Source organism: Procambarus clarkii, chromosome 45 (assembly GCF_040958095.1).
Source record: "Procambarus clarkii isolate CNS0578487 chromosome 45, FALCON_Pclarkii_2.0, whole genome shotgun sequence".
NCBI lineage: Eukaryota > Metazoa > Arthropoda > Malacostraca > Decapoda > Cambaridae > Procambarus > Procambarus clarkii.
In genome coordinates, this window is record NC_091194.1 from 5,591,732 (window position 1) to 5,608,294 (window position 16,563).

Genomic DNA, 16,563 nt, shown 5'->3' on the forward strand with positions numbered 1-16,563 from the left:
ATGATAAACAATTGAAGATGATAAACAATGAAGATGACACTTCATTAAGAGGTCAAATGTAAGTAAGTAATTATCAAAGAGGGAACCAAGCCGGAAAGGCTATGTACCAGGTCAAATGTAAGATATTCAAGGGGCAACAGCTTCAAGCACAACAAGTGACAATGCAGGACTGAAAACATAAGATACTTTAATCACCCATCTATATAAAAGAGAATGTCAGTCTGTCAGTCCGAGGCAGGAGGCCAGACGCTTGCGGCTAGCTTCACCCAACGTTTCTACACAACACGTAAGCAGTAGGGAAGTGTCATACGCAGGTCTGGGTCAGCCCGAGTGCTCCCTTATAATATAAATGTTTTTTATTGCCAACCCAAGTGAAACCTAAAAGGTCTGAAATGTAAATTTGGTCTTCCAGAGAGACGTTCAACAGTTTTTCTGCTTTTCATCACACGCAATCGGAACACTTACAACGTTGCTTAAAAGTAACAATATTAAAAAATAACGTGCTTATCTTGTGTTTACTGTGCACATATACTGCATGTTCTGAGAGAGAAGGACAGAATGGATAGGTATGGGATCCACTATCACCCACAGGATGGGAATGGGTCCACTATCACCCACAGGATGGGAATGGGTCCACTATCACCCACAGGATGGGAATGGGTCCACTATCACCCACAGGATGGGTATGGGGTCCACTATCACCCACAGGATGGGAATGGGTCCACTATCACCCACAGGATGGGTATGGGGTCCACTATCACCCACAGGATGGGTATGAGGTCCACTATCACCCACAGGATGGGTATGGGGTCCACTATCACCCACAGGATGGGAATGGGTCCACTATCACCCACAGGATGGGTATGGGGTCCACTATCACCCACAGGATGGGTATGAGGTCCACTATCACCCACAGGATGGGTATGGGGTCCACTACCACCCACAGGATGGGTATGGGGTTCACTACCACCCACAGGATGGGCATGGGGTCCACTACCACCCACAGGATGGGTATGGGTCCACTATCACCAACAGGATGGGTATGGGGTCCACTACCACCCACAGGATGGGTATGAGGTCCACTATCACCCACAGGATGGGTATGGGTCCACTATCACCCACAGGATGGGTATGGGTCCACTATCACCCACAGGATGGGTATGGGTCCACTATCACCCACAGGATGGGTATGGGTCCACTATCACCCACAGGATGGGTATGGGTCCACTATCACCCACAGGATGGGTATGGGGTCCACTACCACTCACAGGATGGTCATGGGGTCCACTACCACCCACAGAATAGCATGGGGTGTATGATAAATGATCAAAAGAATCTAAAAATTCCCGAGGGCATACATGGATGCTGTTTGAAACACAGTATACATAGTACTATATAGATTTAAAAGTTAGTTTGTAGGCATATAGAAAAGGCAGAGCCATCGTACACTGTCAAATTAAGTTACCAGTACGCATTTTCCATTTAAAATAATCGAATGAGCAGTTTATAAATGGCTGCCATATCGTTAACGAATTTCAAGATGATATTTATTCCAGACATGAGAAGAATATGCATATTTTGGCTACAATTAATGATTACAATAAGTTATTTCGTTACTTTATGTAAGCAGTAATTAAAGCAAAGGTGAATAACAGGGAAAATATAGTAACAGTCATGGTTTATAACGAATTCCAAGATGTCGCTTGCTATATAAACAGCTTTTAGCCATTTTAGACATGGTTTAACCGTCTGTTTTGTAGTATATGTAGCTTATTAACGGGACTGTTAGTTTGGTAGAGGTTGTTACATAGGGGTAAAGAGGGTAGGAGGGTCGAGCGAGGGTTCAGAGTTGGCGGGGTGCGCGCGGCGACGCTCAGCCATCATTGATCCCAGCGCCATCTGCACCACAAGTTTGAGTTGCAGTGTTTTTCCTGTCGCGATATTTCTGGACGCTGAGATCCAAGGTATTGTACAGGTCTGCACCGCTGGCTAGGTGCTGGGGAGGCGCTAGGGTTGTGGTAGAGGCCGCCGGGGAGGCCTAGGGCCCCCGCCGCCTAGGCCTACCACACGGGCCTCGCTACAATAAAAAATTTATTTGTTTTGGGAAAGGGGGGGAATTTCTTCGTGACGACACACCGAGCCTTGTCAGCAACAAAAGACTGAAAGGCTATTTGAGTTTTGGGGAGGTGGCAGGCGAGGGGGCAGTTTTAGGGTGGTTTAGGGCGGGTTTAGGGGTGGTTTAGGGTGGGGGTGGCAGGCCAGCGGCCGCCTCTTCCACCTCACAACTGTAAACTTGCTTGTCACTGTGTTTGTGTGTGTGTGTGTGTGTGTTGCGGCCGCGACCTGTGGCCCTCTTATCTGCGGGAGTGAGCTGGTTGGTAGGGCTCAGGGTGCAGGCTATAAGGCTCAGGGTGCAGGCTGTAAGGCTCAGGGTGCAGGCTGTAAGACTCGGGGTGCAGCCTATTAGCCCCAAGGTGCAGGCTCAGGGTGCTGGCCAGAGGACTCTGGTGCAGGCTGTAAAGCCCATGTGTGGGCTATAGGAGTTCCCATGGTCTGCAACCCAAGGCCCCCCCTGGGTGCATGCCATGGGGCCACTCCAGGGTACAGGCAATGCCATCCCCCCCCCCTGAGTGCAGGCCATTGGTCTCCTCCCCTGAGTGCAGACTGTAAGGCCTACACCCAGGGGGGAAGGAACCCTCCTGGGTGCAGGCAATTGGTCCCCCCCCCCCTTGGGTGCAGGCCATGGAACCCACCCCTTGGGGTTTCAGACCATGGGGACCTTTTGAGAGGGATTTCAGACCATGGGGACCTTTTGAGAGGGGTTTCAGACCATGGGGGAGTGCAGGCCAGTAGGACCCGTGGAGGGGGGTGCAGGCCATGGGGGGCCTCCTCAAGGGGTGGGGGGGGGCCCTCGAGGGTTGGGGGTGCAGGCCGTGGGGGGGCCCCCCCCCCAATGCCTCTAGTTAGGGGAGGGGGTGGGACTGGGGCTGGGCTTCTGGTGAGAGGGGTGTTTTATGCTCTATTGATATTGTCTCTCCCATCTTGGCCTAATAGGAAATGGACAATGTGTTCCTGGTTGTGTTAAGTCATAGATATTTATTGCTTTATTAGTCAACAAATCTGAATGTCAAAATTTTCCATGATGTACTAAACAAAAATAAACAATAGTAGACAAAGATGGATAGTGTAAACTCAAATTGATGTCTAATCTCCCAGGTATTTAAAATTACATTAAAGATTAAGAGAACTATGTACAAACACCTGTACGCTTACATTATAAAATTAAACCTGTAGGTGCTAAGGTATATTGAGTCGGTAATTTGGCTTCTGATCTGAGAGTAGAGTACTAAAGGTGACATTACAAGCACATATGTAATCTACTCTGTATTTAACAATTTCATTATGCCAAGTACTGTAGCTTCTCTAAGCCCATCAACATATTTTCCTGAATGACCTCTTCATTGACATAAGAGAAGACTTTGATATGTATAAATAATATTGTACTCAAATTATAGCAATATGAAATGAAGCTACTATTATAATCAAGCCTATCTCAAAAGATAACAGTATCTAATACTGTACACTGTATCAATAATATTGACTCTCAGTTAACTATTAGAGTACCCAAGGCCTAGGCTTCATAATAGATTTCACATTGTTTGACACTCGAAGCTCATTAGGTTTATTGATGTTCTCCTAGCCAACGATTATCTACTGAAGCTAACCATTGCAACTTACTTACTCTCGGGGTACAATATCTATCTATTGACAGTTGAGCAATTGCTTCAGGTGTAAGTTAACTTTCCCAAAAGTCTCATCAGTCCTGGAAATTTGGACCTATAATGAGTTGGTTATCAGTTGACTCCTCGTATAACCTCCATTATGGTTGCTGCACCACGTAAATAAGTTGTTCGTAGAAGAGCTTCAAAATTTAATTTAATTAAAATTAAAAATTTAAAAAATAAATATATTTTGCATTTATTACACTACTGTATAGTAAAAATATTTCCATATTTACTACAGTATTTAGTTTATTTGATAGAATTACTTTATTTGGTAGAAAATGCGGTCCGTGGCAAAAAGTGGGTCATCAGTGTTCCCAAGACGTGAAGAATTTTTTATAATAAAATTCAGTATGCATGATCACCAAACTATTTTTTTTTAAGATTACTACTTCTAATAATAAAAGAATTTGTTCTTTCTATATACACCCAAGTCATTAATTTTTAATGCTGCTGTAAAACGAATGGCTAAATGGCCATTTAAAAATGGTCTTCATTGTATATACAGTACTTTTAATATTTTAAATAAAACTAATAAAAATACCAAGGCTTTGTATTTTTGGGGAAAACAAAAAGTTTAGTACAGTATTTTGTTACATGAAAATGTAATTTTTGAATGTGATATTAATCATTATAGCACATATAATAGTACATTCATGTGGGTACTGTACTATCCATCTCCCTTCTATCTACTTTGAGGGCTGGTATGTATTTAAATGCCTGCCAGGAGGAAGGCCCCGATAGTACAGTTGGATTAAGCCTCAACTAAATTATGATTCGTTCTCGAACGAATTAAGATTCGTTCTCGAATCACACTTGGGAATTCCGGGTTCAAATCCCAGGGGGGAAACAGAAATGATTGGCTAAATTTCCTATCACCTAATGCCTCTGTTCACCTAGCAGTAAATAGGTACCCACGAGTTAATCAGCTTGTTGTGGGGTTGCATCCTGGGCAGGTCAGTAGTTTGACCTTGGTGGGACCTCGATATACACTTAGTGTATGCAATACAGTACTGTATATACACTAGCTCTTGTCCCCCGACACAATGAATAATTATTATCCATTTATCATGATGGTCATCTTGTTCTTTCTCGTATGTCTCTTGGAAACGCTTGTTGGGTCTAGTCATATGAAATCTGCATTTCAGACATGCCCCTTGCTTTCAAGACCTGTATTTTCACAGATAAGTCCATAGTAATTCTTTCATTGTATTTACACAAAGGGAAGGTGGTAAGCAAAAATTGGTATTTTTATATAATTTTTGTCAAACATGGCATTACCCATTGGCCTCCTTTGTGCTACAGTACCAGAAAGTGAAAATTTCCTTAGCCTGCTTGTGTACTGACTGTACAATACAGTACTAGGTAAACTTGTGGTTCACTCGGTTATACCCCTCATTTACTACTGTACTTAGATTTTGAAGGTGTTCATCAGTTTTGTTTTATTTTTCAATATGCATAGATATGGTTTTTCATGACTTGGATCTCTAGTGTATGTTTGCATCTCTTTCTTTGTGTAATACTGAATGCTGTACTAGATGTCACTGTTTAATACAATACAATGTTTATTCAAAAGAATGTGAGTACAAAGAATATAGGAGTAATGTACAAGTTATAGGGACAAGTTACACAATCTATGAAATCACTACTATGCAAAGCGTTTTGGCCAAAATGTTGGCCTACGCTTCAAATTACAGCCTTATTCATTCACAAAATTTTTAGGTAATTTTTTAAAATCTCTAAAACCAGACAAAATTAAATGTGCATTATGGACTTTTAAATGTTTTAAGTGAAATATTGTATAAGAATTTATCTTATATTTTGTGTAATGAATGCTGTGATTTGAAGCTGTTTGATGTGGACACTACAGGTCTTAATTTCACGCGACTTGAATGTTAAATAGCCTTGCTTGCAGAGTGCCTTCTGATAATTACTCAAGTTTGAATGACAGTATTTGCCTACATGCTAAGTCTAATACTGTATCTATATTGTGTGCTCTCATATAATATAGAAATTGTGTGTAGTGGCTCAGTTAGAAACTGTACAGTACTTAACTTTTGTGTCTCCTTGTTCATATTCCACCCATACCAAATAATGTCCTTGTCTGCCCTGTCAATTTTCCTGAGAACTTTGTGAGCAGTGGTGAAAGCTATAAGCAGTACATACTGTACAATACAGTATTTCAAATGAACAAAAATGGCTGTATTATTTATTGTCATAATAAATTTTCAGGCTGGATGAGCAGTGGTTGAGGTATGAATGAACTGGCACTCGTGCCAAGATGAAGATCGATCGAACCAAATTAAAGAAAAGCAGCTCAGAAGTTGTAAGTATTCTGGTTTTTGTTTGCCTAAAACACCACTGAATTGCCTATTTTAAGTTGCAATCTTTGGACATTGACTATCCATTTATACATAATTTTTCCTCACTTAGTATGTGATTTTTTCCTAGCCTGGTGATTGTGGTTGGCTAATAGAGAAGTTACAAAGCTGCAGCAATGAGGAACTATTGCCAGTTCTTCGAAGTGTGGAATCGTGGAGTTATGGGAAATGTGAATTGTATCACTGGATTGATGTGCTAGACAGGTAAGCCACTTTGGTTGGTTTTGTTTGAACCCCCTCGTAGTAATCAGGGCACGGTCAAATCTTATAAAAGACGTTTCAACGGCTTATTTTCTGATTGTTAAAACCATGTACTATATCATTAGGTTAAAATGTATTAACTTGGATAAAGTTAGGTTTGGGTAAGGTTAGGCAAGTTTTGAAATGCATTGACAAACAGTTTTGTGTATGATGTGACTTCTGTTCCAGTACTGTACTATAATCACTCATTTTTGTTTGCGGCTTGGACAATTATTTTTTATTTCAAAAGAAATTGTGTGTTGGTCAAGATAAATACTAGTCTAGATAACAAAACAAAATTATCAGCTTTGCTCAGTGAACTATAACTATCAATGAACTATAACTTTCTATTACATATCCATATAAACAGTACTTAAATCAAATTCAGTATTAGATCTCTCTAAATTAAAAATTTTAGATTTCCAGATCATCAGGCAAAGTAATTTCCGGCAAATTGTATTTTTTTGTATTGTTCAGTGGATATCAGTTATGGTTATCAAACCATATCTTCTTAATTATGTATTTGAACGAGTTCCCTAGATATTTCCTAGAAAATTTTGTGTTTAAGAAAGTTTTGGGCATGAGAAAGTTTTAATGGTTCATTTGGAGTCATGGTTCTACCTTTTATCGACAGATTCTCTTGGTAGTTGTCTATCTTGCCAGGTATTGAAATGAAAATTACTCTTGTGAAATTCATCATTAGAATGTAGGTAATATTAGAATATGAAAAGACCTGATTGATGTTCGTAGTAAGCAAAAAAAATACAGTATTAGTTTTCAAATTTTACCCGGTAATTCTCTATTGGCTAGAGTACAGTACTAACCAGTAGAGAAATATTGGTTTCTTTATTCGAAGTTACTTCAACGAAGTTTGAATTGGGGTTATACTGTAATACTGGTATTGACGGTATCTGTGCATTGACATAGAAAGGTTAGGTGGGCTGCTTGGGTTTGCAAATTTCTGGTTAGGCAAAACATTTACAATTTTTTATGGAATTGCAAAAAGAGTGAAGAGGTTAACACAGTACAGTACAGTACTGTATATAATACAGTAATTTTAAAGTGCAAATAAAAAAAATTGTCATGGTATGGAGTATTAATAAAATTTGTGGAGTATTGCTAATGCTGTATACACAAGTATATATTTTTAAGGTATTCTTGAATGTCTAATGTATACTAAATTAATATTGTACATTTTAACAGATTTGATACAGTATTAGAGGAGGCAGCAGAGAAAGATGAAGACAAATGGGTGCTACCATGCGACCTTGCCCAGAATTGTCATGTAAGTTAGTGTTGTCTTTGTACAAGATCTTGGGTTTCATTTTGCTAGATTATAATGTGACTGTTTAACATAAACCTTAATACTTGTTAATGGAGAGAGAGGGGGGGGAACCTTTGACAAGCCATCATATTTGTGTTGACACTACAGATGTTGGATGTTGGATTAATTTGGGTCAATTTATATGAATAAGTTGCCTGTAGCTATGAAAAACAAAATTAAATGACACTTAAATGAATAAATTGGTACAGACTTTAGTAAAATCAGTTATGCTCCCAAGTAATTTTTTTCCAGTAGTGTCTGCATAATTTATATTGTTGTTGCAGGAACAGGAGTTGGTTGTATGGGTGCTACACTTCACAACACTGTTGGTGGAGCATTCCTTTTCCCGACACCTGTATTCCTCCGTGGAGCACCTCATTACCCTTTTGTCGTCCACTTCCATGACAATTGTCTTGGCTGTTCTCAACTTGCTCTACATGTTCAGCAAGAGGTATGGTGGTAGATGGCCTATTACTTGTGTACATTCTTTTTAACCCTTTGGCTGTGTTAAGTGATAATGAGTGATTTAGAAAAAATTGTCCTAGAACGGGTTCTTAGTCTTTTGCGATTTGACCCCCCATTGAATTGTGCAATATGCCCCCATACCCCCTTTTCTAGACTTTAAATGATCACCACCAGTCCGATTAGTACCAGTATAACTTCAAAGATGTCAGTAGCTTGGTTTTACTTTATATATATGGATAACTAGGAAAGAGGAAAGAAAACCATAAGGATTTTATTGTTTATAAAATATGTCAGATCACAAATATACAAGCTAGTTAATACTAATGAAGTTTTGCAGTTTTTTATGAAATCAAAACATGGAATCAGGGTACAATTACTGATGGTGATACTGTAGTTAATTTTAATCTAACTACTATTTTATTTAAATTTTTCATGAGATAAAATCCCATACCTCCATTATTTAGGTCCTGTCCTTATTGCAGCATGTTGGTTTCTTGAGATGTGCTGACCTTAGGATACCTTTCTCTTTCTTTCTCCTGTAATAAAAATAATTAGGGCTTTCATTTGCTTACATTTATTTATGGTTTAATCTTAAAATTCTGTGTACATTAAATTTGTTAAATTTTGCAGGTCAAATTTCATCACACGTTTGGCAGTAGCGCCCCGGCAAGCCCTCTTACTCCGCCTCATCAACCTAGCAGAGCCATGGGGTGGAAAGGACAATGGATTTGGCCTTGCACAGTGTTGCCAAAATCTTTCTCTATCTGTAAGTTAATGTATACAGTAAGGTCCTCATTCAAGTTGGCCATAAAGTGTACATACATTTGTTTTGGGTTGCTAGGATTTTTTTATTGTAATTTTTTTTAATTCAAAAGCTTGTTTTGTTTTGGTCTCATTTGAAAGATTTCCTGGGCTATAAGTTTAATCTACCTGCCAAAGAAAGCTCTATAGTATAATTTTGGGGTTTAAGCAGCTAATGTATATATATGCTTGTTATTTACATAATCAGGGGAGTAGTATAATAAATTATCTACCTAACTTTATCCAGTCTATAGTAACCCAAACTAACATAACCGAGCCTAAGCTAACATATCCTAACCTAACAATATACGGTATACAGCTTTTAACAAACGGATTTGACCATACCCCGTTCAAGACCCTTGTAAAGTCATGTCGTGTGTACGAGCTGGATCACTAATTTTCAGCCATATTGTTGTGAATTATTATCTGCATCAGAATATTTTTTTTATCTGTAGTATACTAATTATTTTTCACTCTGCAGGCTTTTCCAGAAAATGCTACAACACTTCACTATGAGTTTTATGGTGAGCATCAACAACCACAACAACAACAACAACCACAGCAGCAACAGGCTGGGGAGGGAATAAGCAGCAGTAGTGGTGGCTGCAGCAGTAACAGAGGAAACAGCTCTATAATCACTATTCATATAGATAATATGCAGAATATCAGCAAGTCACCAGCACAGGTGATGGAGGAGCTTTTGCAGGTGTACAAAGTGCCTATTGAGAAACAGGTGAGGAGCATTGTACTTATGCATGTGTATGGTGCTGAATGGTCTTCCCAGTTTGGTGTCTTCTTTTGATAAATACTTAGTTTATCCATGCATTGCTGAAGGTCTTTTTTTTTTCAAAGCTTCTCCAAACAAGGCATTAAATACTACTCTCTTTGTTATTATAGTTGTCTAAGACTGCTAAAAAATATTATTCTAAAGGAAAAATAAAAATTCATAAAAATATATAAGCACTAACACTAATGGTTTTCTGTGGGTTTAAAAATGTAGTTTTGGCTATATAAACTCAATAGGTAGATTAAGAACCGTTAACTAATTTATTGTTTTTGTGACTGTGTTGCTCCTATTGTTCAAAGTTTAGTAATAATGACTAAAGTAGTGAAAATGTGGAGTATGTTTTATACTGCCTTGAAACTCATCACATGAAGTTGCTGTTCTCTTTCACTGCCCATAGTAATTTTCCAATGTATATCTTTTGCAATGAAACTGAGATCCTATGTTTTTGTTTTTCAGATGGTCCTGTTTACTCATATAAGATTAGCCCATAGTTTTGGGATATTTGAAACTCGATTGCAGTGTGTTCAAGCCCGACTACAGGCACTCTCTGTGCTCGTATATTGCAATGCACTCCAGGTTTGTACACTGTTTTAAAAGCTATTAAAATTTATACTGTATATAGAATGTATAATATGACTGATGGGGTATAGGTAGTGCAAGTAGAAAACATGGTAAGAAATTATCAAAGTTCCAACCTGTGGTATGAAATGTATATGGAATTCTAGCAGTTTTGCAACATATTACTTTTTCATGAATAGTAAAGGCTTGCTGTATTGTACTTAATGATTTTGTTTGCTTTAAGTTTGGTGAAACGTTTTATGTTTTTAGTGGCATGCTCACTGCTCCCATTGGAATAATACCTTTAGTCACCTGCAAAATCATAGATGCTTTGGGGGGGTACGTCAAATAGTTCATGTAAGTTGTGTGTAATGCAAGTGTTTGTGTCAACATGAAATTACTGTGCAGCCAGACTAGTTTATCATACAGTATTTTACTGTATTTAGTCAAACTGATTTTACAGTATGTTACTTGTATTTAATTGTTACTTTATGTAAATATAAAAGTTTTGGAACGTGCTGTAATATTCTCCATAGATTTTTTACATTATTCTATACCGTTCCTAGTGTCTGCATGTCAAATTAGGATCCTATTTTTGAAAGGTCAAAGGAAGAGGTTATATTTGTAATGCTTTACTGATGAAATACACTGCGCAAATTTGATGCTGTTCATAATAGATTGGTACTATTTACAAATCTTGTTGAACAGTATTATGATAAAACTAAAATCTGAATCTTTAATCTTGGCTCATTTTTGTTTTCTTAATTTAATGTTTGAAAGTAATTGGTTTTTGTATTTTTCCTGCAGGATAATGCTAATACAGTTTTGTATTCTGGGCTTCTTGATGAGTTTGTTGAGGTGTTGGAGTTGAATGACACCAAACTGACAGAGATAAAGGCTGCCACTCTCCGTACTCTGACTTCCATAATACACCTCGATCGTATGCCCAGCTTCCCGAAGTGAGTTTTTACTGTGTTTGATTCAGCCTTCTGATTTTCTCCTATACACTTGAATGTAAGCTGGACCTTCTCTTGAGCCATCTTTTCTGTTCCTCTCATTTTGCCAGACTTAACAACCCACCCTCTCATCTAATACTATGTAATTTTTTAATGGAATTGGCAACTCTCTTAAAAACAAGAGCACATTGATATTGACATTTTCTATACATAGACCTCAACTGCTCAGGTGAGTTCCTTGGTGTTTACATTTTAGTTAAGTAAACCAGTTGCATTTTTGAGAACTGGTTCGTTATTTGAGGGGTAAATTGTGAGAACAATCTAAGCTCCCTGCCTTATTTTATTGTCCTTTTCATATAGTCCTTTGTGTAGTATATTTTATAACTGATCATCATCCCCCATATCTACAGCTTTGTGCCATCCCATACTTGTACATATAGGCAACAGTGATGCTCAATTGTTCACCTTTCCAACTACTAATACCACACTTTTTAATAATAAAATGCTTGCACATATGAATTTTTGTATAGTGGATTCCTCTAAATGATTTAGCAGATCTGCATATGAATTCCAGATCATCATGTAAAGTCATTACACCACTTTCAACTCCTGAGGTATTGTGGTACTGTGATTTCCTATGTATAACTATTTTCTATGAGGTAATGTCTCACCATTCCAAGAAAGTGGGAAATGTTGGTAATGATAACGGTCACGTACAATAAGAAATATTTGGCTGTACCATGAAGTCGAATCCACATCCCTGGACTCGGCAGGCACATGCACTCCCAATATGTGACTTCCGTATATTCTCACATATGTTACGATCTTGTGATTTCATTGTGCATAATGTGTGGTATTTATATAGTTTTCTTTTACAATTTATTGCAGATTGAACACTATTATAGATGTTACTGGTGCCGCCTCCTACCATGGTTTTCTGCCAGTGTTGGTCAGATCGTGTATTGCCAATTTGACAGCCACAACACCACCGGTGCCTAATCCTTTTCCTGCACCTCTGGCCACGGCACTGTTTTCGTTCCTGTATCACCTTGCCAGTTATGAGGCCGGGGGAGAAGCCCTCGTATCTTGTGGTATGATGGAATCTCTCATCTCGGTCGTCAACTGGAAAGGCACAGAACCAGATCATATTACGGTAAAAAACTGTTCTGTATTTAAATTAAACTGTCATTATTTACATTCATAAAGGTGCTGTATTATTTTGAGCATTGACATTGCTTGCTGGCATAGGAAGTTAAAAATTAGGTTAGTGCAATATCTTTCCTTCTGAAAATGGCCAGTATAGACTCTTGTTCTGAAAATGGCCAGTATAGACTCTTGTTATAAATTTGTCATATTGTTCAATGGAAATACTGTATCCTAATGATCCTGGAAGAAATGTGCAATACTGTGGTGACATTTACATTGAGGAAAGATTACTTAGTAACACACTTTGCGTTATAATAAATGTTGCACAAATATTATGCACTTATTGATTTGAGATGTATCTAGGACATATATTAAATGTATTTTGAGTATTGAGAAATCATAATATTCATGGATGGCTGTCTTAAATACAGTAATTTTTTTTCTTGCAGTTTGTAACCAGAGCAGTGAGAGTTATTGATCTTATTACAAATTTAGACATGCATGCCTTCCAAACCCACGGAGGACTCTCAGCCTTCATACGACGACTAGAAGTGAGTCTTTGGGTGTTTCATCATCTGTATTTTATTTTTTTTTAATTCAAAATAACTTTAGAAATTTCATCTGACCTAACCTAACTTAGGAATTAAATTTCTCAATATACTCTTAATATTGTTGTGATCAAACAAATTTAAAGTAATGTTTGAAAGTGAGCAAAATCACAAAATGGCCCTTGCTTACTAGGCCAAGTATGCAGTTCTAGCTGTTAAGTATGACATATACACAGTGGTACTTTCCTCTTGTCAGGTGGAAGTGGAAGAATGCCGGAAGGAACAGCCATTTGTAATAAGTTTACCGGCACCTCTAGCCGAAAGTGAAAGTGCAAGTGCTTCTGCCGAGGCAGAGCAACCGACAACCACCGTTGAAGAACCTGTCGTCACAACAGAATCAACAGAAGTGCCTGACACTGCTACACATTCACCTATGGACACTACTCCTGCGCCTGTGTCCGATAGTGCCAGTGAATTGGAAATTCCCCTGAGCCAGCCATCGTTCAACCTTTCTCGGCCCAGTACCTCGGCTGCTATGGAAGTTCCGACTGCTTCCCAGCCCGATTATAGTGAAGCAAAGACTGGTTTGTCATGTTTGCCCCAAAGAGCAGCTCTTGTGAAATCGATGCTCAACTTTCTGAAGAAAGCCATTCAAGAGCCAGGTTTTAGTGAGAGCATGCGTCATCTAATGGAAGGCTCCCTACCTGCGTCCCTCAAACACATAATTAGTAATGCTGAATATTATGGAGCCTCACTGTTTCTGCTAGCTACGGATGTAGTCACAGTCTATGTGTTCGGAGAGCCGTCCTTGTTGTCATCCCTTCAGGATAATGGACTAACAGACGTTGTGCTCCATGCACTTCTTGTAAAGGACGTGAGTATTCATCTATTCAGATTGTTTTAGTAATTTTGTACACAGAAATATGTACTTTCAGAATTCTTTCTTATATGAAATACGTTCTTTCATAGGTTAATGGGTTTAGTTGGTGGTGACTGTTTTATAAAGTTCACAGAATTCTAACTTTATGATGGGAAATTGGCTAATGCTCTAGTACATTTTTTACTTTTATTTTATCAACGGAGGGGCCCGCTTTTTCTCTAGGTAGACTTAAAACGTAAACAAATTAATTGAAGAAAGTCATTGGAAGGTACTGTATTTTAATATTTTCCCAAATTTAAAATATAAAATTCTTTAAACTATAAAACAGTGACTTTGTTTTAATAATTTAAAAAGATACAATTGTATGTATTGATTTTATATACATATTTTAGCTTTCCAAAGATAGTTATTAATAATACAGTATAGGATGACACTTTTTGTGCAGAAATAATTCTTGATTTATTCTATTACTGTTTGTGCATTTCTAGGGTTAGGATGTAAAAAAAAAATTATTAAAATGTGAATTTTGGCAAAGGCATAAGGTTTTGGCATCTGAATGCTAGTATTTGTCAATCAAGAATATTTTATTTTTTTAATTAGTTTTTACTAATGTTTTACTAAATTGGTAAAAAATTGGATAATATACTGTATAGTAAATGTATACAGTAGATTATCTTACGCATTGTAAAAAGTTACTCTAAATTTTCAGGTACCAGCCACAAGAGAGGTGTTGGGTTCTCTTCCTAATGTGTTTAGTGCTCTATGCCTCAATTCTCGGGGCCTTGCTGCATTTGTGGCCTGTAAGCCGTTTGAACGACTGTTCAAGGTGCTTCTCTCCCCTGACTATCTACCGGCCATGAGAAGGCGGCGTTCATCAGACCCCATGGGTGATACTGCATCTAACTTGGGTAACGCAATGGATGAACTGATGAGACACCAGCCTAGCCTTAAGGCCCAGGCCATGAAGGCTATTGTTAAAGTGAGTATCCACAAGTCTTTTAGGATAAAGCTTTTGGAATATTTATGTAGTTTGTGTTCCTTGATGTTTTTGCTATACATTACTTTTTGCAACTACATTTTTGCTATACTTTACTGTTAATTCTCAGTATCATAACCCCAATATTATTAAATTCCATATTTTTAGAATTGCTATTGTTGGCCATAACTTCATCTTTTCTCTGTGGTCATTATTAGTTAATTTTCTTGAAAGGATATTTTTCAGAGTTATGGGATTTCATTTAGTGTTGCATAATGAAATGTACCCCTGAAATTTCAAACCGAAATTAAAATAGCTTGATGTATCGACAAATATTTTGGAGCAATGTGGTTGGACTGAACTCGCATCGGTGTCTAGGGAGGCCAGAGATACAAGTTCAGTCCCACCGTATTGTTCCAAAGTTTCCTGGTACTTGTAATTTCAACTTTCTGCCTAGCCTGTTTTTAAAAGGTGGGAATCATACTGTCTAGTGGTTAACTTTCAACCTCAAAGGATTGAGATAATTGCAAAACAGGCACAAGGCATTGTGTTCTGGACCATCCAAGCTAATTATTTTTTTGTATGATATGAGACAATTTAATAAGGTAATCTCATTACTAAGATCTGGATGGTTATCTATTGAGGTTTCTCTAGATCAATGACCTTCACCATGCTGCAACCCATAATCATTGCCTAACTCACAGATACCTGTTTACTGCAAGGTGATTAGAGGTATCAGTTTAAAAGGCACATGTCCAACCATTTCTGTCCTGTCCGGGGTATGAATCCAGGATCCTTGATTGCAAATTGAGGATGTAGACCACTACTACAGAACCTGTTAAAGCATGATAAGCCCACAGCTAAACTCAAGAGAAGCGAGCTATGAGAAGATGCTGGAAGATCCAAGTCTAATGATATGAATGACCAGAGGTGGTCATTCCACCTCTGGAATGATCACCTCTATTTCTATTTACGTTTTGTAAACATAAAGTACATTTACACAACAGATTCTATTTATCTACCTTGTGGGCTAAACGTTTTGACAAACCAAACTTTGTAGGCTATAGCTTTGAGATAGACAACAAATGCCATTAAAAATATTAATATTGTAAAAGACAATTCTATTAGGTCACAAATGGGAATAATTGTAATTGCAAAAACTGTCCAGAGTTGTATTTTGTCAGTAGTCTTAAAGATCTTAATGCTTTGTGGTTATGGTTTTATGTTAACCTGTTTAATCTACAGGTCTTTCCTCTATTTCTGGGGTCCACAGATCTTGTATTGTGTTTTTGTCACAGAAAACTATCATTTATTAACACTATCATTTTTTATTAACTTTTTTAGTCATTTAAACAGGAATACATTTTGATAGGTGGCATGCAGTCTTGTTAATTAATTAATAACTGTTACACGATTATAAAATTAATCTCTAATACTATATTTATGTTCATAGAGCTAATTAGTTTTTTCACATTTCTAGTTATTAGAAGAAGTATGCTTGTTGGGCAGTGACACGCACTATATCTGCTGGAAGACCCCGCCCAAGCATGAAGCATCACCCGCTCCAGTGTCTCGGTGAGTACACATTCCCAAAGTAGCGTATTCTCAAGTTAGATTTCTACTGCTCTGAAAGTATAACATTTTGTTCTCGATTACAAATTAGTGCAGTACAGTAGTTTGACCTTTATAGTCATTCGGGGATATGTTCAAGGGAAATTC

At 37.9% G+C, this 16,563-nt stretch overlaps 1 protein-coding gene across 6 annotated transcripts in view; it reads left to right on the forward strand.

The window, feature by feature from the left end:
• Window positions 1–1,829: 1,829 nt before the first annotated feature.
• HUWE1 (HECT, UBA and WWE domain containing E3 ubiquitin protein ligase 1) overlaps window positions 1,830–16,563 on the forward strand; it is a 75,772-nt gene continuing 61,038 nt past the window's right edge. For 5 of the 6 annotated variants that reach the window (XM_045761127.2, XM_045761130.2, XM_045761131.2 and 2 more), the window contains exons 1-14: window positions 1,830–1,964; window positions 6,015–6,108; window positions 6,234–6,367; window positions 7,607–7,688; window positions 8,012–8,178; window positions 8,823–8,958; window positions 9,475–9,726; window positions 10,237–10,356; window positions 11,146–11,297; window positions 12,183–12,447; window positions 12,890–12,991; window positions 13,245–13,862; window positions 14,578–14,847; window positions 16,325–16,419. In XM_045761127.2, coding sequence (XP_045617083.2) covers window positions 6,064–6,108; window positions 6,234–6,367; window positions 7,607–7,688; window positions 8,012–8,178; window positions 8,823–8,958; window positions 9,475–9,726; window positions 10,237–10,356; window positions 11,146–11,297; window positions 12,183–12,447; window positions 12,890–12,991; window positions 13,245–13,862; window positions 14,578–14,847; window positions 16,325–16,419 — 2,438 coding nt within the window. In that variant the 5' untranslated portion in view covers window positions 1,830–1,964; window positions 6,015–6,063. Of the gene's footprint in view, window positions 1,965–2,310; window positions 2,375–6,014; window positions 6,109–6,233; window positions 6,368–7,606; window positions 7,689–8,011; window positions 8,179–8,822; window positions 8,959–9,474; window positions 9,727–10,236; window positions 10,357–11,145; window positions 11,298–12,182; window positions 12,448–12,889; window positions 12,992–13,244; window positions 13,863–14,577; window positions 14,848–16,324; window positions 16,420–16,563 lie in introns of those variants that run through there. The other variant, XM_045761128.2, reaches the window with a different exon arrangement.